General features: G+C 43.2%; 1 protein-coding gene and 1 long non-coding RNA gene across 5 annotated transcripts in view; one reads left to right on the top strand and one right to left on the bottom strand.

Annotated features, from left to right (window-relative positions):
* LOC308481510 overlaps nt 1-26654 on the bottom strand; it is a 351692-nt gene that overhangs the window by 156523 nt on the left and 168515 nt on the right. The window lies entirely within an intron of this gene.
* Nucleotides 1-26654, top strand: part of CPQ (carboxypeptidase Q) — a 175064-nt gene that overhangs the window by 93676 nt on the left and 54734 nt on the right. For all 4 annotated transcript variants that reach the window (XM_081013871.1, XM_081013873.1, XM_081013874.1 and 1 more), the window contains exon 5: nt 3970-4081. In XM_081013871.1, coding sequence (XP_080869997.1) covers nt 3970-4081 — 112 coding nt within the window. The remainder of the gene's footprint in view (nt 1-3969; nt 4082-26654) is intronic.

Here is a 26654-nt window from a genome sequence, read left to right as displayed (position 1 = left end):
GAGCCATAAGGAACCTATTGTACTGGATTCAGAACCCATTGAAAGAAAGCATAAGGGCTGCTACACAAACAGATTGTCCTGTACTATAATACTATGATGTTTTATACACTCTTGTAATAGACTTGAGAATAAGAAAAAAAACGTGGAGTGGGAGATTGATTTGGGAGAAGTTAGGGCATCCTGACTTTTTTTAAAAAAGAAGCAACTCCCTAATATGGCTGTGCATATGTGAGTGGGAAGACAAAGAACCCCCTCTGCCTGGTTTCCTCGTTTTTATTAAAAACAGCTTGTCCTGGTGAGAACACAGCACATGACTGACAAGTGCTGGATAATCGTCATAGTGCCGGCCTGCCAGGAAACTGAATTAGTCATCGTGCATCTGAAATGTACCCAGCATTTAATTTCTCTTCTGCTATTATCCTCGATAAGGATTCGGGGACAAAAAGGCAATGATTTAGCTGTGAAACTGTAGTAAACCCCAGGCTCACATGGACGGGTTGCTTAGAAATAGCCCTAATCCTTAAATACCTTTCTGAAACAGGCAAAACATGATCCTGAATGCACATGTTGATGCTTCCTCAGCATATTAAACATAAATAAAATGGTATGCCTGTATCGGGGAAGCTGCATCGCTCTTGCAAATCACGTCGGAAGGCATGGGATATGTTGTTGTTCCTCTTGGTTGTGAACTAGCAAACAAGAAAGTGAGGGATATACCTGCGTTTGTGCCATGCCTGTTCAAGGGAGATGTGGTCAACCTCTCTAACTCTGAACTAGAAACAAATGTTGTGGAAGATTAACTCTTATGATGTGAGTTTATAAATATATAATAGTATGTAATATTTCCACAGAATGTATGTAGGGCATTTTGCCTTGCAAAGAATCCAGTGCTTTGTCTCCTAGGTAGTGGTGCATCAGGATGGGACTTTGGGGGCAGAAGTCCAAGGCCCCACTCAGCAGAGCAGGAGCCCCCCCTAAAGCAGCAGGATGGACTTACCACAATATACTTTGCCATTTAAAGAGACCGCCAGCCCCATTAAAACCTTTGGAGGCTCCTCCAGATATCTTTTTTTTATTGCACACTTTTGTGATGGTTTGTGTTCATGATTCTATCAGGGTGGTCACACACGATCCTGTTTTTAATGCTATTTGGTCCTGCAAAGATTTTGGTGCAGTCTTATTACTGCTTTACTTTTGATCCATGAATATGCTGTAACTTCTTGCTGAAATCCCATAACTTTTCATACCACAGGTGTTCTGAGGAAAAATACCCCAGGGGAGTTGGATTAGTGGTACACCATATATTTGGCATAATGAAGGTTCCAGGTTAAATCACTGCAGTCTCCAGGCTTCAGTTAATGTAAAAGTCTGAGACTCTGGAGGGCTACTGCCAGTCAGAGTACACATTACTGGGCAGATGGTCAAAGAGTCTGACCTGGTAAAAGGCAGCTTCCTCTGTTATTTCCGAACCTACTTGAATAGCAGCCTCTCTTTATCTAACATTCTGAAATTTGCTCGTACACTTTTATGCAACCAATTTCTGCTCCCATGGCAGATTACACCACTTTCAGATTCAAAGATGCCTGCTGTTGTAATGCGAGTTCTTTCACAGGAACAAAAAGTAATTCTCCATCAGGTCTTTTTGCAAATCTATGGTTGCCAGGGAACTTCTCACCATATTAGCTGGGTAGTCCTTCACTGCTATGGGAAAGGCATCACTTCTGGTGTAAATTCAGGTTTTCAATTCACTTATAAACTAGGCCATAATTCACTTCCAGGCATAGGTGCATTTTCGTCATCCAGTGTTTGATGAAAACAGCTCACCCAATTGACAGTCATGCCAGCATACTCTTTCTGATGGTTAACATCTCCTTCTGTTCACATGCCAGCTATTTAAAAACTTGTCTTGGTGGATCTCCGATATTCTGTTGTGTACAGCATCCCATTTATTGTTTTTGCTTTTCTTCCTTTCCTGTCACCTTCTGCCAAATATGAGAGGGCCTGCTGAAATATTTACTGCATGAGCCAATATCTGTGTCTAGGTATCTTAAAGTGCATTTATTTATTTGCTTGCTTGCAAATCATTGGACACTTTTATCAGGAACATAGGAAACTGTCAAACCAATGGTCCATCCAGCTCTGACTGGCAGTGGCTCCCCAGGGTTTCACACCAGGTATCCCTCTCAGCCCTACCTGGAAATTGCACCTGGCACCTTCTGCACTCCAAACAGTTGCTCTACCACTGAATTACAGCACTTACTGGAATACTCAAGGCAATGTGTAAACAGTTCACTTGAGGGATCACCTTAGCACCCCCCCCCTACTTATATACTCACTCGGACGCTTCATAAGAACATAAGTCCAGCATCCTATTTTCACAAGCGAGGCCAGAGCACTCCCCCCACTTGTGATTCCCAGAACTAAGTTTCCCAGCAAACTTGTGGCGGTGAGATTCCGTGGCAGAGCTACTACCACTTCCTAAGTCTTGCCATCTCCCATTGTTCCCACTGGCAACTAAGTATGTCAGTTCCAGGCAAAAGGGGCTTGTGGTGAGCACAAGGGGGCTTGCTTTTGTTTCAAAAAGCAAAGAAGTTATTGTTAAAGAATGGGTTTTACATTAATTTTCACAGCAGTAAACAAATCTAAGTTTAGCTGGGGAATGAATAGTTGGGCTTTTGACAAGGGCAAATATGCATCTGAGGAACCCCGGGGGACATCTTGGGGATACTTGAGTGGAAAAACAGCTGACAGGCAAGGGGTCTTTCTCCCAAACTGCTCTTCCAATCAAAATTGCAGGCTCTTGATGCTGCTTGATTTTGGCTTTGTTACAAGGATTTGTCTATAGCATGCAGTTTAGCCCCTCAATGACTCCTGTTGTTGTTGCTTAGTCGTTTAGTCGTGTCCGACTCTTTGTGACCCCATGGACCAGAGCACGCCAGACGCTCCTGTCTTCCACTGCCTCCCGCAGTTTGGTCAAACTCATGCTGGTAGCTTCGAGAACACTGTCCAGCCACCTCGTCCTCTATCATCCCCTTCTCCTTGTGCTCTCCATCTTTCCCAACATCAGGGTCTTTTCCAGGGAGTCTTCTCTTCTCATGAGGTGGCCAAAGTATTGGAGCCTCGGCTTCAGGATCTGTCCTTCCAGTGAGCACTCAGGGCTGATTTCCTTAAGAATGGAGAGGTTTGATCTTCTTGCAGTCCGTGGGACTCTCAAGAGTCTCCTCCAGCACCATAATTCAAAAGCATCAATTCTTCGGCGATCAGCCTTCTTTATGGTCCAGCTCTCACTTCCATACATCACTACTAGCTTTAACTATACGGACCTTTGTCGGCAAGGTGATGTCTCTGCTATGATATTAGTGCATCATATTATAACAGTCTAAGGCAGCCTTCCCTAACCTGGTGCTCTCTGGATGCTTTGGACTACAACTCCCATCATTCTAGGCTAGCATTGCTAATGGGCAAGGGTAATGGGATCTGTATTCCAGAACATCTGGATGGGAGCCAGATTGGAAGAGGTTGATCTATGGCAGTATTTCCCAAACTTGGGTCTCCAGCTGTTTTTTGAACTACAATTCCCATTATCCCTGATCACTGGTCCTGCCAGCTAGGGATGATGAGAGTTATAGTCCAAAAACAGCTGGAGACCCAAGTTTGGAAACCCTGATCTATGGTATTTAAAGACTAGCAACAAAGATTACTGACATACGCTTGCAGTTGCATGTTGGAATGATCAGCCCAGCAACTTGACCATTTAAACAAATAAAAAATCATCTTATATCACTTCCCATTGGGACAGAACTAATTGCAATGCCATCATTAGACTCAAGAACATATTTGTGCAGGCATGGTTCAAGCTACAGGAATTAAATCCTCTGAATGGGTAAAATGATTGAAGGGTCACTGGAGAGTATGATTGTCCCAGTACAGAACTTTTGTGTAATTATCCTTTCTGTGTTATATTTTTAGGTTGTCCTGGTCAGTGGACATCTGGACAGCTGGGATGTAGGGCAAGGAGCCATGGATGACGGCGGTGGAGCATTTATATCATGGGAAGCATTATCGCTCATTAAAGATCTTGGTAAATATTTACCTTTAAAAAAATTATCTAATGAGTAAAGAATGACAACGCTGCTTAAACTTTTTAAAATAAGCGATAGCAAGGGCATTTTACCGAATCCCTGGCCATTTGCAACACAATTATTTCTCAGAGTTTCCCCTCCTAATAGGAGCAACATTGTGGCAAGACTTTCATATTTTTCAGATCTGTGATCTTACAGAAACTGAAGTCTCTTTGTTTCTTGAAAGCCAAAATAAGGAAACAGCTGTATTGACTGTAGTGTTGCTGTATTCATGAAAACACTATATGAGCCATATCGTATACACCTGAGATCTCTTTTATCTGGATCCATTATGCGGTCCATGGTGATGTCCATCACGATGCTCTACCCTGCTTTTATAGGATAAATCTATTTGTTATGTGCCACAGTTATATTCCTTGAAGGAACTCGGGGCCAAGTGCAGATGGTTGGCCAGTTTTATCATTACTGTGTGAGGTAGAATCGACTAAGAGAGTGCACACTTTGTCCAAGACCACCCAACAAGTTCTATGGTTAAGCAGGGATGTCAATCCAGATATCCTCAACACCAGCCCAACATTCTGTCCACTACAACATACTGGCTTCCATGCTTAGCATCAATAGCATTCTAAGTTCAAAATAATCTGCCCTATAAGGCAGATCTGTATGACCCCCATTTTGCAGGGGCTGGAAAAAATGGCTTGCCTTTGGCTTGCAACTCCCACTCTTATTCCCTAGGATTAAATAGAGTGAGGGGGTGTTTTGCGTGTAAATTAAAGCATCCACCCCATTCTTCCAGGTTTTTGTGGCCTCCCCAACTCACCCAACCCCAATTGAAAGTGGCTGATCATGACAAGTACTGACCATTGAGTGAGTTCACCTGCTTGGCCCTCTCCCCAGCACTAAATGAAAGAGGCCCCCAGATGAAACATCACTTGCACATTGCCCCTGAAAAGAGGAATTGCATCAGCCAAAAGAGAGTAAGAAAAAGAACACCGATTTGCATAAAATTAGCATGTGCTAATTCAGATACATAAATTCCAAATTTAGACATAGTTGCTATAATTTAAATATATACAGGACATCTCACCATAGTGGGAAAGACTGTAACTGAGAGACTTGTGTGCCTCCTCAGATTGCTGTCCAAGTGGTAACCTTTTACAGTTCTTTATGCTGGATTTGGCCTAGACAACCCTTCTCTGACAGCCTTCCATACTGAGGATCTTGAGCATCTTCTAATCCTGCATGGGGTGCCTGCCAAGTCAGAAGTGTCATTTGATGTGGTGCATGGTAGTACACGAGGTTCCGTCTCTCACTTATTAGGTCCCCCAAAGTATTGAGTAGCCTAAAAGTCTCTTGGGCAGAGTCAAAGCATTGCTTTGAACCATGTGAGCTGCCTTTGCTGGCAACGCAGACTTCCTATGAAAAATGGGAAGGTGCTTTCGAGACCTCTGTGATATCACAGAGACCTCTGAGTCATCCTCTCATTTACTTCTGGTAAGAAAATCTGTGGCAAAATCAATTCAGTTAAAGGCAGCCCCGCTTTCAGGCTCCCCTCCCCTTTCCATCCCATCCCATCCCATTAGTTATCCCCTCTCTCAGTGCTGAGAAGAAAGCAGAGTCTTCTGCTCACTTGCTAGAGCTTCTGCAATATCCACTCTTCTGCCTGGGTGGCTGGACCCTTCCTTGCCAATATGCATGAAGGCAATGAGTGATGATCATCCCTCACCCCCTTGAGCAGCTCAGTTGAGGATACATCCCCTAAGGATGAAGAGACTGACCATTCCTGAAGTGAAATATTGTTTGAAAATAACCCTACAGAAGATGCTACGCTACAATGAGTTAAGCACCATATGGAATCTTGGGGACTCAGCTGTTTATTCAGCTTCAGTCTCAAGGGAAACATATTCGCAGTTCAGTCTCGTCTATTGCTTATTTTTTCCATACCATAAAAGGACTCCATAACAATTTAACTGAACGAATTTGTGAAGTTACTCATCTCGTTTTTAAGAAGCTCAGCCACAAGTCTCTTCCTTCCTCCTGATTTTGGTCACATCACAGCTTCTTTATATAGTAAGTCGTGCTCATCAGGATCACTTTGCATAATGTCATACATTCCATAAGCCAAATATATATACAGTGTAGGGGGCACTCTATTGTCCCTTACCCAGGAAACTTAAGAAGCTGACTTACCCCAGGTCACACTGTTTCTCCATCCATTGGGGGGGGGGGCTCTTCTCGAGGGTCTTTCCTTTCACCCCTGATTCTTTGCTGATTTTCCTTTCCTGATTCTTTAGCTGGAGATGCTGAGGTTTTTATTTATTTATCAAAAGATTTTTGTACTACTAGGGCTCATCCACATTTCCACTGATCTCATGCCTAGACAGCATGAGTCCGAGCAGTTTTCTGCTTCTCCCACACTTTCTAGGCTCAGGTCTATGTAGTTTTGCCTTTGGCACACCACTTTATCCCGGAAAACCCACCCTTTAGCGATGAATCGGAACAAACCGCAATCCGTAGAAAACCTGAATGCCATTTGTTTCAATTCAGCGTGAAAGATTGGGTTTCGCTGGGGGAAAGAGATGAGGCAAACACAGGTGTGGATAAAGCCATACTGAAAGATGTTTTCTAGGTGTTTAAATGTTAAAACAAAAGGTGCCTGCTGAATCACTATTAGCAGAGCGTTCCACCATACTGGGCCGACAACACTACAGGCTCAGTTTCTTGATCCTATCAGATGAGTCTCGCAAACTTGCAGAATGACCACTGGTTGAGCTGGGATATAAGGACTTAGGTGGTCCCTAAGGAGTGGCTCTGAAATATGAGAGACTCCATAAGCATTTGGCATTCTGTTGGCTCTTGAGGACACAGCTGTTTGGGCAAGCATTTCCCTGAATTTGAACTTACTGATCTAATTGTTTTGATTGCTTTTTAAACTGTTTTAATTGCTATGCTTTTTAACTGGCTTGTTTTATTGTCTTATTTTAATTCTGGATATTTTAATGCTTTTATGGAATTATTTTATTGTGTGCTTTAGCTATGTAAAGATTGTACAATTGATTGTATACTTGTAAACCTCTTAGAAGCTTCTTTTGGCATGTAGGAAGTGTATAAATTAATTGATGGTGATGATAATGATGATTTTCATACCATACCAGTAAGATCATAAAAACTGTCGTGGCAGCACAGATGCTAAGAAAATAATCCACTGGAAGTTCTTTTGCCCAGTAAACCATAGCAGAGGCACCATTCTGAGGGAGAATGGGCAATGTTGCATGTGTGATGTTGAGCACGAGATTGGGTGTGTGACATCAGGACATCAGGAGGAGCCATGCGGTGGAATTAAACGTGGCGGCAGCGTGGCTTCAATGGCCATCAGCTCCTCCTCCTTTTACCACCACTGGCAGGGGGCTGCTTCTTCGCTCCTTCCCCTCTGTGGCAGGAAGAGGAGGAGAAGGAGCCAGCCATTGAAACCATGCTGTGATGGGCTCCTTGCTTGGCCTCCGCTGCCGTCTTTGAATATTGGGGGGCTCCCCCTCCCAAAAATATTGGGGGGGGGGAGAAAGGGCTTGGCCTCTAGGAGTTGGCACTCCAGTCCAGTAGAAATGATTGGCTAGTGGTTTGCTTCAACAGGCGCACAAAGTTGTCTAAAAAGAGGGTAGTTGTGTATTCTGGGATTACAGAGTTCTACAAGATAAATAGTTAGATTTTGAAAGCTAAAGTTAATGAACACACAAACTAAATCCTCTTTGCTGAGGTATGAATACAATGCCTAATCTGAATATGTACTGGAGCATTAAATGTCAATACTAATGAATCGATGGAGGACGGCATGTGAATTCAATGAATATCCCAAAAGGAGACAATTGAATTTGACAATCAAAAGAATTGCTGGAGAAATGCAGTCAAATTCGTTAATGATTTCCATTTCTGCACCCATCGACTCTCATTGTATCCCAAATGCTGAAAAGTGTTCCAGCCTTAGATATATGTCCCAGAAGATTGAACTGCTCTTCTAATTTTCACTAGTTGCAATATTGGTGATATCTGCTAAAGCAGATGAAGAGTGGGTGTATTTTTAAAAAACACACACATGTCTTAGTTCATACTAAAAATGAATACCTTTTAACAGCTTTAAATTAACAAAACCTCCCTTTGAATTATACGCCATATTTTTAACGTGCATATTATATTATTTAATATAATGCATTTTGCTGGCTATTTTGACTAACATATTCATTTTTACACATGCGTTTACCTATTGCATGCATTTTTGCCAACATTGCTTGGTTGGAGGACTGCGTTGGAAAATTCAGATGCATGCAAATTTCAAAAGACGGATGTGTTTCAGTTCTCTATTTTTTGGGAGGGTGGGGGGAGTGTGACTTCAATAAATTTGGCTTTAAGCGTGAACTGAAGCGAATTTCTTCCTGGCCCTTGTGGCAACTACATTATAGCTTTCTTGCTATTTTAAAAGTTTCCCAGATAGTGCTAGCTATTTAGACTTGAAAACTCCTAATGACAGGACATGATTGTTTCTAGGTCAGGCTCTGCTGTACAGCAAACTATCTATTGCTCTCACTGTTTCGTCTCTCTCTTTTTTTCTTTTCTTTTTTTGCCTTCCTGCTGTGTTCGCCCTATTCTTGTTCCTAAATCTATTTGCTTTGACTACTCCTTGTAAGTGATTCAAGGCAGGCACCTATACTTAGCACCATTTCTCCTCTCTTCCAATTATGCACCAGCCTAGTCAGCTGCTATTGCATCCTCTTTTCTGTAGCCTATTTTCCCCCTGTGGACCATAGGGACCACCGTGTGCTTTCTGGTATATAATCCAGAAATTAACCAATAGGCAGAAGACGAAACACTACTTTATTCTAGCCAAAAGCTGCCTCAGCTATAATTGCTAGAAAAATCTTCAGTGCTTTGCTGATTATTTACATTGTGAGATCAGAAAGCACCCCAAGTCTGCTTTTTGGAACACTGTGCCCTGAATTTGATTGTGGCAGAATTTGAGCATGTTACATCTTAAAACCAAATATCTACTGGCATTCGGAGTACATTCCCTTCTGCCACTGATATTATTTTTTGCCTAAATTCTTAAATCAATGAGGTTTTATGTTAATTATTTGCAGAGAAGGGGTGGCCAGGGAGAGGGAGGTGAGACAAATCTTATGGAATAGGGAATGAAGATGTGTTATGTCTTTCAGTATACACTATGTAGTCCTCTGATATTATGGTAAAATCCCTGCTTCTGGTTCTGCCAGATGGGTTTTAAAACAGTACACACCTCATTTAACTCAATTTACTTCTTAATTGATAGTGTTATGAGTTGAGGGGTGCAAGACGCCCTAAATTCTGGATCAAGCTAGTGTTAGAATTTAATTAAGGCTTGTGTGTTAAAACTGGTTGCTAGAGCCATGTGTGTATTTGAGCCCATGTGTGGCACTTCTAGCCCTCTGGAATTATGTGTCAAAAGCTAATTAAGCCAAGCTGGTGCTTCTTGTGATGGGTCCAAAGCTAATTAAGACAGGACTAGCCTCTTTCATAAGCCGATAGCCTGGGAGTAATGAGTGATTAGGACAACAAAGAATCAAGGGCAAATGCAAAAGAGTGGGCTCCCTCCCTCAACTGAGAGTTACTTTGAAAGACAATGCCAGTTGTTAGGTTAGGGTTTAGGATTACAGTTAGGCATTATGCAGCAGAAACAGTAAGCAGTGGGCTGGAGAGAAAATGAGAGCAATTTTTGAGAACAATGGTTGGGGTTTGCTTAAGTCCGAGGCTGCTGTGGCTATGGGAAAAGTCAGATCCTCTTGCGATGTTAACGCTGTGAACCGTTCCACCATAGGCTCAGGCTGTATAGATGTGTAAATAAACCATATATCATAAAGACCACAATCTCCGTTGTGCCTCATTCCAAAGGAAACATGAATCCAGGGTCAGTGCCTGTAATCTCGCCCTGCTCAGAGACTGGGGTGGCATGTATTTCCACAGAAACGACAAAACATACAACAGAAACCTTATTGTTGCCGCCTTAGAACAATTCAAAATAAAACTAAAGACAAACTATTAACAAGATTAAAGAATCCCTTTGAGATGTAATACTAAGAGACTATATTAAGATGATAACAGCAAACAGCAACAAATCAGAGTGACATTTCTCTAAGTTGCAGTGTGTCGTTAAATTTTTTTATTTTTTTATTTATTTGTTGTTGTTGTTAATTGCTCGACAATTGTAATATTTTTGGTAAACTCACTAGCTACTCTGTGCCGTATGTTGAACGCTTGTAGTACAGAAAAAGCCTCCAGGAACTATTCAAGAATTGCAAGATGCCAGCAAACAAAGGAAAGGAAGAAATGGAATTTATAGGCAATGGTGCAGCATGGACACCATTATCAAACACGGAATAGCCAGCTCATTTTAGCGTTAATGAAAATGACTTGTTTATCACCACCCCACCCCAGAGCATGCATGTGAAAGGTTATATAAGAATGATTCCCAGCAAATAGGCCAGATGTGTTTGGGACTGATAATTGCTCAGTCCTCAGTTTTGCTTTTCCTTGGATATGAAAGCGAGATGGACAATATACAAGACACGAGTCTCCCTTCTGTGTTCAAGTCACTATAGGGGTTTCCCCTCCCTTTGCCCTTATTCCAACCACATTACTTCTGCTGCCTGAGTCCAGGCATAAGTTCCTTTGACCACCGTCTTTTTGAGTTTTTGGTAGACCATCATGGGGGTGGGCAGAAGAAAGCACCCTTTGAGTTTGGGTTGCAATGTCTGTGGCTGAAAAGCTCTTAATTACTGAGATCATGAGGTCCCTCGCCGCTTATTCTGGGAGGAGGACAATGCCAGCTAACTACAGGGCCAGTCTTCTGAAGGCCAGAGCAAATGCCCTGGCATGAGGAATCAGTCTTGGGGGGTCCTGCAGATCCTCCCTGCTTCTTGTGTTGGAGAGCTGTGTGTTTAATTCATTGAGGTTGTTTGGGAAACTAGACATCTTTCAGAGCTCAAGTTGGCCACTGGCACTGTTGCTTCCTCACCCAAAAGGTCACCTGTGTGGTGAGCGAGTCCTTTTGGAAATAGCCAAGGCAGTGCTGAATGCCTCCTGTGCAAAAGTCAGCAGCCTAGGGGTTTTCTTTTATTTCTTATTCAAACTACATTCCTTGTGCTGCCTGCAGCCAGGTGGGTGTTCCTTTCCCTTTACCACCCTTGCTTTGGGAACAGGTCAGAAGAAACCATGCTTTGAATCTGGGCTGTGCTTCCAATTCCTTAATTACAGAGATGGGATATTTACTTCCAAGGGTGGCTGTGAAAGAGATTAATAGCTGACTTCCGGGGTGGCGCCATTGGTAATGGCGGATTCCCTCTGATCTGGAGGGACCAGCTCCACGGGAAACGGGTCTTTTCCGCTACGGCGAAGCGGGGACCCTTTCAAAATCACAGGCAGATGAAGCCTGTGACCATGGGACTCGGCGGGCACCTTTAGCGCCCCCCCAACCCGCAAAGGAACCCACTAACGGGCTCCGGAGCGAAGAGGGGGAAGTGGCGCGGTGCTGAGAGTCAACTGCTTCTTCCGTGGAGCGAAGCCGCACAGCCGTTGCCGGAGAGCGCTGCCTTTTTCCTGGGACAATTTGGCTTTTAAAACAATCACCGTGAGTACTTAAATTTCGGACGATTGGACTCTAAATAAGGAATTGCGAGTAGAAAGGAAAATTGGACTTAAAAGTTTATTTCAATTTGGTACTGAAACGGGAAGGTCTAAACAGGAAGTCAGCCTTCCGTTTCTTTGTAGATAGATTAAAGCAAAGACATGGCAAACTAGAGTTCATAAAATCGCTTGTAAAGGATTAACTTTCACCATTTAAAATTGTTGAACCCCCTTCAGAAGCAGGAGAAGAGGGGGGATTTTTTCGGACTGTTTAAACCTGCAGAAGTGAGTGTAAAGCAAAGTAACTTTCCACCGTCTTGATCCTGGAGCGGGGTGTCAGGACTGACGTTTTTTGAAGCTCATTGACCAGAGACAAACGTTTTTGACAGATAGCTAAAAGAAGAGAAACATAGTGATTCCATTGCTCCCTTTCGCATTTTAAAGGAACAAATATTGACAAAATATCTGAAAAAGGAAACTTTGTTGTTAGATCTGTCTTTAAAAGAAAAGAACAAATAGAAGTTTTTCCCCTAGAGGGAGCCTGTGAAACTGTAACCAATTCTGAATCGGGGAGCTTGCAGCTGCTACAGATTACGATCGTGGCAATAGACTTCTGACCTTGCAGGACAATGTATTCAGAAGCTCTGCTGTGTGCTCTCTGTAAAACAAGTGCCCTACTGGAACAGCTACATGAGAAGACGGACTTGATGACTGATGCGATCAGAAATTTTGAACAGGCAGTGGGAAATTATATGGAGCCCACCCAGGAATCAAATCAGGAGTGTGCCCTGACAGAACAGATGAGGGAAGAGGATGTTGCTGAACCTTGGGCGCCAGAGATGGAGGGAGCTGCGGCCCAGCAGGAACATGAGTTCTTGGATTTGACAAATGAACTTGGAAAAAGCCAGATTTGGAAAGATAAAGTTTGGTTTGGTTTGGAAATGGGGGGTTGGATAGACCCCCCTTTGCAGGGATGTTTGGACTTTTCAAGTCTGGTATTGGGCCGTGAGATGTTTGGGGTTGTGGGGGCTCTTAAATTTGGAGGGACTTTGAAACATGTTCTTAAATACCACATGGAGTTTAGTGTGGACTATGGAAAAGGGGCTGATTTGTCGAGAAGGGTCAAAAACATTGTTAAGCTGGAGTTCCCACGAGTGAAAGGAGCAGGAGACAAAGGAAAATACAGCTATAAATATGAAGAAGAGCCGCGGAAGGGACATGGAAGGGACTTAAGGGCCTCGGATATAAGATTACCAGGTTAATGCACTAGACTGATGGGATAGAGAGGACTGACAAAACCCGGGACCAGGAGGAAGAGACGCTGGATGAAGATTGGATTTTTTTTTGTTTTTTTATTAGGATTCTTTTATAAAATTGATGAATGTTAGAAAAATGTTGGAACGAAATTATTTGGCTTTAGCAAAAATATTTAAAGAATTATGTAAGAATATTATGGTTATGAGAAATTGGTAAAAATAAGATTTAAATTTTAAGTTTTAAGGTTTTTTTATAGTAAGATAAGATTAAAATAGATTAAGGTAATGTAATGACAGAATATTATGAAATATGGAAAGGATTTGCTGCGACAATTAACAACTAGGATACAAAAAAAGGGAGGAGGAGGAGGTCAAAGAAAGAAGGTAATGACAGTTAAGGATTTGAGAATATTGGATTTGTTTTTAAATGTTTGTGGTATATTTTTTGATTTTGATTTTTATTGTTTGATGTGGTTTGTTTTTTCTTTCTCTTTTTCTACTTTGTTTTCTTTTGTAATTCTAAAAATTTTTTCAATAAATATCATTTTTTTTAAAAAAAGTGAAAGAGATTAATAGCTACTGGACAGATAGTATATTTAAAGACCCATTTCTTGGTGACTAGGTCAATGGAGACTATCCAAACATATCGTAGTGCATCCTTAGTTTTAGTATATACAGAATAGTTATAGGGTGAGTATGACTTTAGGACTTCAGGACGCGGGTGGCGCTGTGGGTTAAACCACAGAGCCTAGGACTTGCCGATCAGAGGGTCGGCGGTTCGAATCCCAACAACGGGGTGAGCTCCCGTTGCTCGTTCCCTGCTCCTGCCAACCTAGCAGTTTGAAAGCACGTCAAAGTGCAAGTAGATAATTAGGTACCGCTCCGGCGGGAAGGTAAACGGCGTTTCTGTGCGCTGCTCTGGTTCTCCAGAAGCGGCTTAGTCATGCTGGCTACATGACCCAGAAGCTGTACGCCGGCTCCCTCGGCCAATAAAGCGAGATGAGCGCCGCAACCCCAGAGTCGGCCATGACTGGACCCCTTTACCTTTTATGACTTTTGTTAAGGATGCAGTTTATCATTGATTTGGGCCTCTAGAATTTCTTTTGCTTCTCTTCAGATGTCAATGTTTTGTACTCTACTGTTTTGATTCAGCTAGTGGCAGACTGGAGACACTTTTTTTTTTGCATTAGAGGAGGGCCCTACTGGGCTAGGCCAAAGGCCCATCAAGTCCAGGAACCTGTTATCACAGTGGCAACCATGTGCCTATGGGAAGCCCGCAAGCTGGATCTGGGCACAGCAACGCTCTCCTCACCTCTGATTGCCAGCAATTGGTATTCAGAGACACACTGCTTCTGACCGAGATCCCTGAGTTCCCCAGTCATAATTTGGATGGGAACAAAATTTCTTAAATGTTAGGCTTGGGACTATATGGTTTGTGTCTTTTGTGGCCACAAGTTATAGGAAAGGTGCTAAGAGGCAAGATCGCTGAGATGATGGATTCCTGATTGGGAGGGAAGCACAGGGCATTAGAGATAGGGATATTGGACTGTGAATCAGATCAGGGGAACCTTCCACAGACCTATTTTGAACCACAACTCCCACCAGCCCAAGCAATCTGGTGGGCTGATGGGAAGTGTGATCCGAAACATCTGGAAGGTCCCAGGTTGGGGAATGTTGCTCTACTCACAATTGCAGCCTCCTATTTCTGCTTTTGGTTTAAAGGTGGGTGAAGCATAAGCAAAGCATGTCAGTACCTCTCAGCTAGTTTTGTTCCAGATCCCATTTGGAGTTATTTCCATGAAAATGTAGTCTCTTGCAGCTCTTGGGAAATGGTTACATTGGCATTAATGCTTCCAGTGGACAAAGATCAGAGATAACAGTTTTCCCCTTGAAAACAGAGAACCCAGATGCACCCAAACAGGCCATGGAATATGCTCTTTTTGCTGTTTCCATAGTAACTGAAATGAAAGATGGCTCCTGTGACCGAGAAGTGTCTGTTCAGACTGTTGTCCCATTTTTTCCTCATCCAACTGGTATATATCCACAAACCTGTCAAAGCAGTCATGCAATCAAACATGAAGAACTTTAGTAACTAGTTCCCTGTAGGGTATAAAGAAGTAATGTCTATATGGTGGTATCCAGTTTTTCAATTGGAACTATAAAAGGATTGTAAAAGGAAGACCCTGTAAACAATTTCAGAGCTAATTCTGCTAGCGAACCTCATTTGTAAATGAAGACTTTGTCAAATTAAATTGAAAGCAGGTAGTAACTATGAAGTGCTCTCTGTACTCTAATAATTTAGAACTTTAGGATAGTGTAACTATCTAGTTTCCTTTTAAAACAAGTTCAAAGAGAGAGAAACCCTTCCCATTAAGTGACGTCGAGTCAGAAAATTGAAAGTCACCTGTTATACCAAATGAGCCCTGAACAAGTTGTAACCTACTGAGCAAAACTCCATTCACAATTCCACCACACCTCTTGCAGTCACAAAGAGATCAATTGCATCTTGCAGTTGTAGGCATATAGAATAGATAAGAACAGGAGATTACATTGAAAGCATTTGTATATCACCCTGATAAATCTACACATGTCTATTTTGCCATGTGTATATGCTGTGGGAATCTAATGCACAGCCAAACAGATTTCACTGCATGGAAAGTACATGCAGATTTTCGATAGGATGTGATATCCATGCCAGAAAATGTTGCACATACAGGAGCCCTAAGAAGGTCCCAAGACTTTGACCAGTTATATGGCTTGGGCTCACATCTTAGGATCTTGGCTATTAGGGGAACAGGATGCACAGATGACTTATTTTCCTGTTTTGGTGCTTCCTGAGGAGATTTCACCCCTCCCATACCCAAGAATCTCCTGATCATCTCCTGATGGTCTCTGCTGACTCTCCAGAGAGAAGGAGGCGTGTCCTGCCTATCTACTTATTCTGCCCAGCAACATATCTGTGTGTGTGTGTGAGAGAGAGTCAGTCAGTCAGTGTATCGGAGAGAGTGAGAGTGTTAGAGATCCTAAAGATAAGGTTGCTGCTAAGAGCAGCTGCAGACTCTCAGTGTAGCATTGATTTATGCTTAGAATATTCAGCTCTGTATATAGTTTTGTATCATAGTTGTAGTTATAGAATAAAAGGAAGATATTCTACAGAGCTGCTCTCCGAGTGGTTTATACTCTGCAAGACTCTGCAAAACTCTGCTGCGCAACGACTGTATTATTGAGACAGTGAATCCGGTGCTCTCAGCTCTGAGCTGTGAGTCCACAGCACTGTGACCGTTTCCTGTGAGAAGGAGGTCTCTGGCGGTGCTACCCAGCTCGCCTAGCCCAGTCGGGGTTGAGGTGCAAGAGTCCAGTTGGTGCACTGGCTCTAGGGCGATGCTGACATCGGTTATGGGCCCAGTCGTTGTTCCAGTCGTCTGACCTGGCGTTGTTCCAGTCATCCCAGTCGTCCCAGTCGTCCCAGTCGCCAGAGGTTTCTGTTGCTGATTGCCGGACGGTGGAACGGACGCTGCATGCTGGACTGATTTGCGGTGCCCAGAAGCAGAGCTGTTTTGGAGCAGAGTGTTCAAGCTGCCGCTGTTGCTGTTGCTGCTGCTTGATTTATGGACGTATGTTGCTGACTGCCAAAGAAAGAAGATAGCATCCCTGTTTGCCTGTTAATTGCGCTCTGAGTGGGAGAGAGAGTGGCTGAAGGAGTCAAGGCTTTATCTGTGTTGCACGAGGGAAGTGTCTTGCTCTAAGTAATAGCAGACATGGCCTGTGCACATTCTGGCCAGATGGCTCTGTCCTTTCCTCTCCTCACGCCTGAAACCTATGCAGTTTGGCAAGTAAAGATGAAAGCGCTTTTACAGAGGGAAAAGCTATTTCACACGATAGAAGATGACCCTCCAGATAAGGATGATGATGATTGGGCTGAGTGGCATGCTGCAGATATGAAAGCCCGAGGGACAATTATTTTGAGTGTTTCAGACCACTTGCTGGTGAACTTAGAGGGTCAAGAGACTGCACAAGCTGTTTGGCATAAGTTGAGAGATATGCATCTTAGACAAAATGCTGGTTCCAGTGTGATTTTCTTTAAGAAGCTGTGCAGGCTGCAGTTGGAGAAAGGTGGTGATTTGCCTAGCCATCTATCTCAATTAAAGCGTCTCAGACAGGACCTTGTTCAGCGAGACCTGGCTATTTCAGAGGCTGTGTTTGCAATGCTGATGATCAATAGCCTAGATGAGTCTTATGATGGAGTGGCTGCCCAGATTTCCACAATGCCTTCTGACCGGCTAACAGAAGATTATGTGTCTAGCGTGCTCTTGAATGAGTGGGATCGCAGACAGGCTGTTAAAGAAAGCCGGGACTGTGCTGTTAAAAATATGCTTGAAAATGTGCCTGAGTCTTCAGCAGGGGAAAGTGAAAGTGAAACTGCTGCTGTTAAAGCTTTGAAATTGAAGCGGTGCTTTTCGTGTGGAGCACAAGGCCATTTGAGTTTCCAGTGTAAGAAGTCTTCAAAGAAGAAGGGAAACTTCAGAGGCAGAGGGGGAGGAGGACGAAATCCCCATGCACCTGCTACTTCAAAGGCTTTGATCTCTCGCTGTTCCAGTCAACGTGGGCGGAGTTTCTTCGTGGTCGACTCTGGCTGTTCAAACCACGTGGCCAAAGATAAGAATCTCTTTGTTCAGCTTGAGAAGCAAGAGAAAGAAATTCATCAAGCAGATGGGACAGTTCTCACGAGTGTGGCTCAGGGAACTGTGTTCTTAAAGAGCCTGAATGCAACTATTAAGAATGTCCTGTATGCGCCTGATATTCAGGACAATTTGTTGAGTGTTTCCCAGCTTGATCGTCAAGGGTTTAAGGTGGTGTTTGCTAAATCTCGCTGTGAAATTCTTAGAGATGGCAAGCTCATTCTGTATGCAAAATGTGTAAATGGATTGTACCAATTGCCTTTTGTTTCAGGTACAGGCACTGCAGAAGCAACTGAGAAAGAGTGTTGCAATTTGTCTGTAGATAAGAATGAGAAGTTGCATGACCAATGTATTCATTATTACCACCGTATTTATGGTCATTTGAATTTCCAGGCTGTGGCAAAAATGCCTGATATGGTTCAGGGTATGAAGTTGAAAGAATGTCCCTACCACATGAAATGTGTTTCTTGTTCTGAGAGTAAGGCACGGCAAGCTCCCAAAGGTACAGAGTCTGGGAGAGAGGCCAAGAAACCATATGAAGTCATTCATGCAGACTTAGTGGGGCCTCTAGCGCTCTCTAGAGGCAATTCAAGGTTTTTCATGGTTCTGATAGACTCCTATTTGAAATATGTTTGGGTCTATATGCTGCAGAAAAAGGCTGAAGCCTTTACCAAGTTTCGCCAGTTTTGTAAATGGCTCAGAAATGTACATAATGAGAATGTGCGTTTTCTTTTCACAGACAAGGGTGGAGAGTTTTGTTCAGAAGAGTTTGAGAGTTTTCTTTCTGAACAGGGCATTGAGCATAGGACAGCCACGCCCAGATCACCCTGGCAGAATGGTTTATGTGAGAGAGTAAACCAGACCCTGCAGCAAGGAATCAGAACGCTGTTACATGATTCGGGGCTACCCAATCCTTTTTGGGCCGAAGCTCTTTCGTTTTTCTGTCATGTGTATAACAGGAGGTACCAGTCTAGTATAAATTGCACCCCATATGAGATGCTTCACGGAAGAAAGCCATGTGTAAAGCATTTTAAAATTTGTGGTTCGGAGGTTTGGGTGCACACCTCGCAGGGTGACAAACTGAGCAAGTGTGGAGAACATGGTGTTTTCCTAGGATATGAGAAAGGGTCTTATCGTGTTCTGATCACAGACACAAAAACCATAAGGCTGACCAGGAGTATTGATGACAATCCACAATGGGACAGAGTTGGCGTTTTTCAGTGCCATCCCATTTGTGATGATGGTGCTAAAGGGGCAAAGAAAGTTAAGAGGGAGGCAAGTGTTGTTGGTGGTGATAATCCTGATGCCAATGTAGTTCCAGATGATGGCACAGATTATCAGAGCCCAAAAGCCTCAGGTGAGTCTGACGCTGACTCAGACTTAGCAGCTTCATATACTTTAGCTCCCCATTCTCCCAAAGAGGAGGAAGCACCAGAACAAGAGGATCAGAGAGTTTTGCGCAGATCCGAGAGAACAACCAAGGGTGTACCACCGAAAAGGTTTTCTGAAGAGTTTGCAAAGACTGCGGTCACGAGCAACTCTGGTGGGGTTTTCAAACCTAGCATGAAGTGTGCTGAGAGTAGTAGCACAAAACGCTTTATTTATTTCCTTACCTGATATTTGAAGGAAAGCGTGTATTTGAGTTCTGAAAAATGGTTTGTTCAAATCTGCCTAATTAGAAATGTCAATTTGTATTTGAAAGGAAGAAATGTGTGTGAAGATTTTTCCAGAAGCTGCTTATTCAATGGTATTGTAAAAGTGTTTTATATGCCGGGAGAGAGATACCTGCAGATATGTTAACCAAGGTTGTAAGCAGAGAACAACTTTTGGAGTGTATGTGCAAATTGCAGTTATGTTAAAGATTCTTGAAATGGTCGGATGAAATGGGGGAGGATGAGGAGATTTCACCCCTCCCATACCCAAGAATCTCCTGATCATCTCCTGATGGTCTCTGCTGACTCTCCAGAGAGAAGGAGGCGTGTCCTGCCTATCTACTTATTCTGCCCAGCAACATATCTGTGTGTGTGTGAGAGAGAGAGTCAGTCAGTCAGTGTATCGGAGAGAGTGAGAGTGTTAGAGATCCTAAAGATAAGGTTGCTGCTAAGAGCAGCTGCAGACTCTCAGTGTAGCATTGATTTATGCTTAGAATATTCAGCTCTGTATATAGTTTTGTATCATAGTTGTAGTTATAGAATAAAAGGAAGATATTCTACAGAGCTGCTCTCCGAGTGGTTTATACTCTGCAAGACTCTGCAAAACTCTGCTGCGCAACGACTGTATTATTGAGACAGTGAATCCGGTGCTCTCAGCTCTGAGCTGTGAGTCCACAGCACTGTGACCGTTTCCTGTGAGAAGGAGGTCTCTGGCGGTGCTACCCAGCTCGCCTAGCCCAGTCGGGGTTGAGGTGCAAGAGTCCAGTTGGTGCACTGGCTCTAGGGCGATGCTGACACTTCCATGCAGCCACTTCATTGGAAAGATAGTCAAGACCTCCATTTTGGATGTCATGAAGGACAGGAAATAGGAAGTATGAATCACGTGTGCTTCCTATCGTCTCTCCTCTTGAAGCTTGAAAACATATGCATTTGTAGCCACTGCACATGCTTTCATCATATTAGTTGGGAGATGTCTCACAGTGAAATTGGGCCTAGATTTACCACCATCAAAATAAAGATTATCAGTTATGGCTTGGTGCTGTTGAATTTCAAGTTCTTCATAAAGCTGTGCACCACCAGAATGCATGGGCCTATTGAGAATGAGTCCTTACAGCAATTTTATATGGGATTATTATATCTGAATGGAATGGGATGAAAATTGTTAAGATTTTGAAACGCAGAAAAAATGTAGAAGAACGAAGACTCAAATCTAGCACGCTGGGAGGCCAGTTTGATAAAATCATATAATTTGACATATGAATAATTGGCATTAATAATTGTATTACTTGGATAAAATTGGTATTTTAGCCAATTAATGAGGCTGATAGTGGAACGGTATTGAAAAATCAATAAAAACATATTGAGAGAGAGAGAGAGAGAGAGAGAGAGAGAGTCCTTTGCCTTCTCTTTGCAGTCGGTTTATTGTAAATTAATATTATATCGTTAGAATGTGCCATGCATCCTGGGGACAGACAAGTCCCATGTCATTGAGATGGGGAGAAAATGACAAGGGTTATAAACCCAGTATTCAATCTCTTTACTTCACTTGGAAAAACACAGAAGCAAAATGTCAATGGCATGGCTTGGTTGAGTTCAAAGGCCAAAACAAATTTTATGATTCTCTGTCAATGAGATTGAGGGGACATGACGTCTTTCTGGTCTGGAACACTCTCCTTTTGCATCTATGGACTCTAAATAACCCAGGGCTGGGAATGAGCAGGAAAGCAATCAATCTGTTTTTATAAAGAAAGGAATTATATAGAACAGCAGTGGCCAACTCCTAGGGGTGGGCATAATGCACAGTGTCAGAAGCTCCAGAGAAGGGACCATTGCTTAGTGGTAAAGCATATGCCTTGCATGTAGAAGGTCCCTGGCTCAAAGCCAGCCATCCTTAGTCTTTAAAAAAACAACAACAGATTAGGTGGCACCCGATTGGAAAGACTTCTGCCTGAGATCTTGAGGAACTGCTGTCAGTCATAAGATGAAGCCAAGCTCTCCTCACTGTGATGTTCCCTTTTTCTTCCACAATAGTCTCCTGGGGCCAGCTCTAGTTTGAGATCCTCTGGAAGGTCTCATCTTCCTAGTGGGCTTATCTGGCAGTGGGTTGCAGTCCTCAGAGCAAGAAGGAGCTTCTGGCTGCCATTTTACGCTCCTGCACAATGTATCGTTGCTCTAGGGTGTTGTGGGAAATAAAAATGGCATCTAGACCTAGCCACTCACACAATGGGGAGCCCAGGGCAGGCATTAGTGGTGAACTCTGCTAGGATTGCAGCAGCTGTCCAAGGATGCCGGCCCTGCATTGTCCCCATGGGTCCAGTGGCAGGAAAAAAATTGTGTCAGAGTCTGAATGCTGCCTGTGAGATGCCACTGCTATAGAAGGATGATGACAGCAGACAGAAAAGAATAATTACTGCTGCAAAGAGCTAAAGCCTGGTACATATGATTTGCATGGGTTTTTTTAGCTGATTCCCTCCCCACCCACCCACACTTGTGGTAGCACTCTCATAATGTCAGATGTGACTTTCTGGCCTTTTCACCACATTAAAACTTTCTACAAGCACAGCAGGGAGCAACCTCAGCACACACCGAAGAGGGGGAAATGGCTGACAATAGCACAGTAGTCATGTGTCTTAGCCTTGAGGTGGTTGCACTAGAGGTTTTGTGTGTGTGTTTTAGCTGACTTGGAAACCAAGCAAGCAACATTCAGGAAACTGACATAAGTTTGCTTTGTTTGCAATCTAAACCTTAGGTTAGTTTTCCTGGAAAAGAGGCACATCCTGGAAAAGAGCCGGGGTTGTGATGCTATCACAGAAAGGATGTTGTCTAGATAGTGGAGGAGGTTACTCTTAGGGTGTTTAGCATTGGGAGTTCAGCAAATGATATGATTAGTATTTGCACTCATACGTTTTGACAGGCCATCATTGAGTTTCATCACACCTTAGGTCAGAATGGAAGCGTCAGTAACTTGGGGTGCATGTCTTAAAGATGAGGTGAGCATTAGGATCACTGAGTTCTTCTCCACTTCAGGTTTTGTTGTGGGGTATAGAAGGTCTTGAATGCCACACCGCTTCTTTTGCGTGTGCTTTTTCTGGGGTCATTGGAGCTTTTTCTCACCAGAGTTTCGTGTACCAGCCCAGATTCTGTAATGTGAATAGTTTCTGTTTCTCCTCAGTTCACTACTGTAGGGATATCGCGGAGTGGGCAGTGGGGTCCGGAGGGAGCACACTCCCCACCAGCAGGCAGTCACAGTCTGCCTGCACGCGTGACCCTGGGGTGCAGGGCACATCCCCCCCCCCAGACAAGCCACAGCTGTCTGTACATCGTTCCCTCTGTCTGACCTTTTGCAGTCTCAGCAGTCTGCGGTGTCCTGTCTGTAACCTTTGTCCCTTAGATCTTTTGTCTCCTTCGTCATACACTGTGCAAAGGGAAAATGACGCTGTGGAAACGGGTGCCAAAATAACTTTGTACCACCCCAAGATCTCGGGACGGAAGATGTGTAAAGGTCACAGGCCAAAATGTATTTGCCTGGCTTGCATATTTGTCTCAATAAAAGGAGGCTCCACAGGCCTAGCGAGCAGCTCGCTTCAGCTCACCTGTGCGCAGCTCACTGATGATCACCCCCAGTCTTGTGCCTTCACTTCACACTACTTGTCCACTAACTCAGTCATGGTGGATCATGAAAAGTACTGGATGACATCAGAATGCTGCATCTCCAATCAGAATTGAACATGTGTTGATGTCACTGAGGGCAATGTAAATAAATCAGCAAACTTTTTTCTTGAGAAGTGCTGCAACATTTCTGAAAAGGGGAAAACTGAATATTTTTAGTCTGGCTCCAATGCTATTTTAGATCATTAAAAAAACAAATGCATTACCAGCTCTGTAGATCCTACAACCTTAGGTGAAAATTCAGTGACCTGGTTGCTCATCAGTATGCCGCTGGTGTGAATCTGACCCTTTCAAAAGTACCTATGCAACCTTCACTTTTTGACATCCTTCTCTAAAGAGAGTTCTCCCTAGAACATTATCATTTTGACATTTGTTCCTTCTTTTCTCCACTTCATAGCTCAGCTATTACTTCAGCTCAGATTACTCACAGATGCACTTCTAATCCTTGTCCAGCCTTGTGTCTGTTACTGTATATTTCATCTTTAATTGGCCTATTACTTCACTAAAGGGAAGATGTCCAACACTGAACTTTTTTGTGCTTGTTGCCTCTTAGCGCACCTCCTTTCGCCTTTATCTGTTTTGTTCTCTGTTGGATTTATCTTTGAAATTGTAACCAGAATCACCTGAGCCCTCGGCCTTTTGAGATCTCTCCATCTTCTCAGTGCCCTTTCCCCTCCACATAATGCTTATCAAACAGAATTTCTTCTTCATCCCTAATAGTAATTTTTTTTCTTTCTGTGGGTTCCTGCTCCTGAAAATCAAAGTACATCTCATGCCATACCACCTTTATTGTGGCCTCCACTGACAAGCCAGGTCAAGACTCCATGTCCTGACAAAAAAGCCGTGCCAGAACCTACTGATGACTTGGGAGCCCTGTTGTTGTTGTTGTTGCTGCTCCTACTCCTAGTTATGAACTCCTACCTGTTCATTTGTCCTTCCTCTTTCTCTGGGACAAATCCCAACCATCAGACAGAGAGGGCTGCTGAGCCGCTCTTGTGCTTCCTCATCCATTTACTCTCTACCTCATTGTGGGATGGCACTAGGGACAGACAGATCAGTCTATTTCAAGTCAGCTTCACATGTGTTAGGAGGTCCCAGATTCAATTTCTGGCATCTCCAGGTAGTGATAGGCATGTCCCTAGTCTGAAATTACGCCAGTCAATGTTGACAGTACTGAACTAGACGAACCAATGGTCTGACTCAGGGCTTGTCTAGAAAGCCTAGAAAGCACAGGGCTGAGCAGTTTTCTGTTTGCCCTGCCACTTTCCTCAGGAAAACCCGCTCTTTAGTGTGGAATTGGAGCAAATGTCAATCCGAGGAAAACTTCAGGTTTTCCTGGGGGAAAGCAGCAGAGCAAGCTGAAGTTTGGGTGAGCCCTCAGTGTAAGAAAATTCCCTGTTTATTCATCATCATCATCATAAATTTTATTTATACCCTGCCCTCCCCGGCAAAAACCAGGCTCAGAGCAGCTAACATCAAATATATGACACATTACCATAAAATCAAGCAATCAGTTAAAATACATCTTAAAATCAAATTAGAATCAAAGTGAAACCCAATCAGATGGCAATCCTCAAAGTAGGAATGAGGACCTTAAATGCTCATAAGTATTCCATTTTGTTTCTGCATCAATCAGCACATCTTTTAAAACAGCATGCGATGATTCACATTTTTTATGTATCTATTTTTTCACAAAGCATTGTGTATGCAATTTGTATGCAATTTTCCCTTAAAAAATTATTCTTTTTACCCATTTTAGCCCAAAATGAACATTTTTTAAAATGCCTTTAACCTAGAATACACATTTTACACACCTGTGTTATATTTATGAACCAAAAACTGAATTACAAAATTCAGAAAATGTGAAAAGTGAGGAATAACTGCATTCTGATTAGCATGTTTGTTTAGGAAGTTCAGGCTAATGTGGACCAAATGAAATCCTCAGACAATTGGAACACTTCCTATACTGCTGCAGTGCAGCAGATCTTCTTTTTTCTCCCTGACAGTGGATAGTCTGCCTAGCCACGCCACACCTTCCAGTTTCCCAGCCTCCGCTCCCACAGTCCACCTCCTTACCATCCGTGTTTCTAGGGAGAGAGTGTGGGAAACAGGCAGCCAATCCTAGTGAGTAGTAGTAGCTGCCACCCACTTATCATGTGGGAGGAGTCAGTGCACAGTGGGAGTGGACAGCTAAGCCCCTCCCTCTAACCTGGAGTTGGCACTAAGCTGCTGTTAAGACACTAGTTTTTATTTCAGCTCATTGGTCTTATACCAAGTCAACCCATTGGTCTATCTAGCTCACTATTGTCTACACCAATGTCTACCAACTTGGTGCTCAGTTGTCCTGGCTAGGGCTGATGGGATTTGTAGTCCGAACTATTGTAAGGGGCACCAAATCTACACTAACCAACAGCAGTGCCCCAGGCTTTCAGCCAGAGGTCTTTTTTTTTTTTAACCTAGAGATGCCAGAGATTGATATCTTCTGCATGCAAAGTAAGTCCCACTGAGCTACAGCCCTTCAAAATTCATTGTTTTATACCAGGGTAGGCAATCTACATGACATAGATCGCAAAGGCTCAGATATTGCTGTTTACTGGCTCGTCCATAGACTGGTTGTTTTGGAGAAGAAGATAATTTTATGAAGAGAGAAGCTTAATGGGGCCAGTAAAGCCCTAAACTGCCTCAGTCCTGTATAGCTGAAGGAGTGTCTCCACCCCCATCGTTCAGCCCGGACACTGAGGTCCAGCACTGAGGGCCTTCTGACAGTTCCCTCATTACGAGAAGTGAAGTTACAGGGAACCAGACAGAGGACCTTCTCGGTAGTGGCGCCCACCATGTGGAACGCCCTCCCTTCAGATGTGAAGGAAATAAGCAGCTATCTTCTCTTTAAAAGACATCTGAAGGCAGCCCTGTTTAGGGAAGTTTTTAATATTTAATGCTGTATTGTTTTTAACACTTGATTGGGAGCTGCCAATGGCTGGGGAAACTCAGCCATATGGGCAGGGTATAAATAATAAATTATTATTATTATTATTATTATTATTATTATTATACAGGAGCAGACCCTTGGCATTGCATTGCCTGTGCTTCACTTAATGCATGTTTAAATAGATCACAAAAAATGATTAAATGCTTCATGGTTCTGAATCCAATAGATGGTTCTGAGCACTCTGATGTGGTTATTGTTTTGAAATCATTTCACACATTGGATCTAAGCCCCACCCCCACCCCCTATTTCAAGGATTTAGCTTTCTAGTACATGAAACAAGATGAGGATAGAGGCAGGTCCTTTCACCCTTCTAGTAAAATTCTTCTTGGGACTCCATTGAACTTGATGGATCTGGGCTGGGGAATCTGTGGCCCTTTGCTTGCTGTTGGCTTGCAACTTTCATCAGCTCCAGATAACAGGCCCAATGGTCAGCAACATCTGGAGGCCACGGGTTTCCCTCTCTTGCCCTAGACTGTAGAAAACAATGGATTAAAATGCTGTAAGGAAATTGTTGCTCAATTGATTTGAATGGAGTGATTCCTCACTAGGTCAAATTACACAATGAATTGAAACACCATTGTATTACTTTTTTTAAAATGCAGACCATGGTGGGAAAGCAAATTCAGTACCTTGTTTTATTTATAGAAAACGGCGCTGAGCCATGCTTGGGATTGTATCTT

Source organism: Podarcis pityusensis (genome assembly GCF_964106645.2).
Source record: "Podarcis pityusensis genome assembly, chromosome: 7".
Classification (NCBI taxonomy): domain Eukaryota; kingdom Metazoa; phylum Chordata; class Lepidosauria; order Squamata; family Lacertidae; genus Podarcis; species Podarcis pityusensis.
Note: the sequence above shows the minus strand (reverse complement) of the source record. Positions and strands in the feature narration are given on the sequence as shown.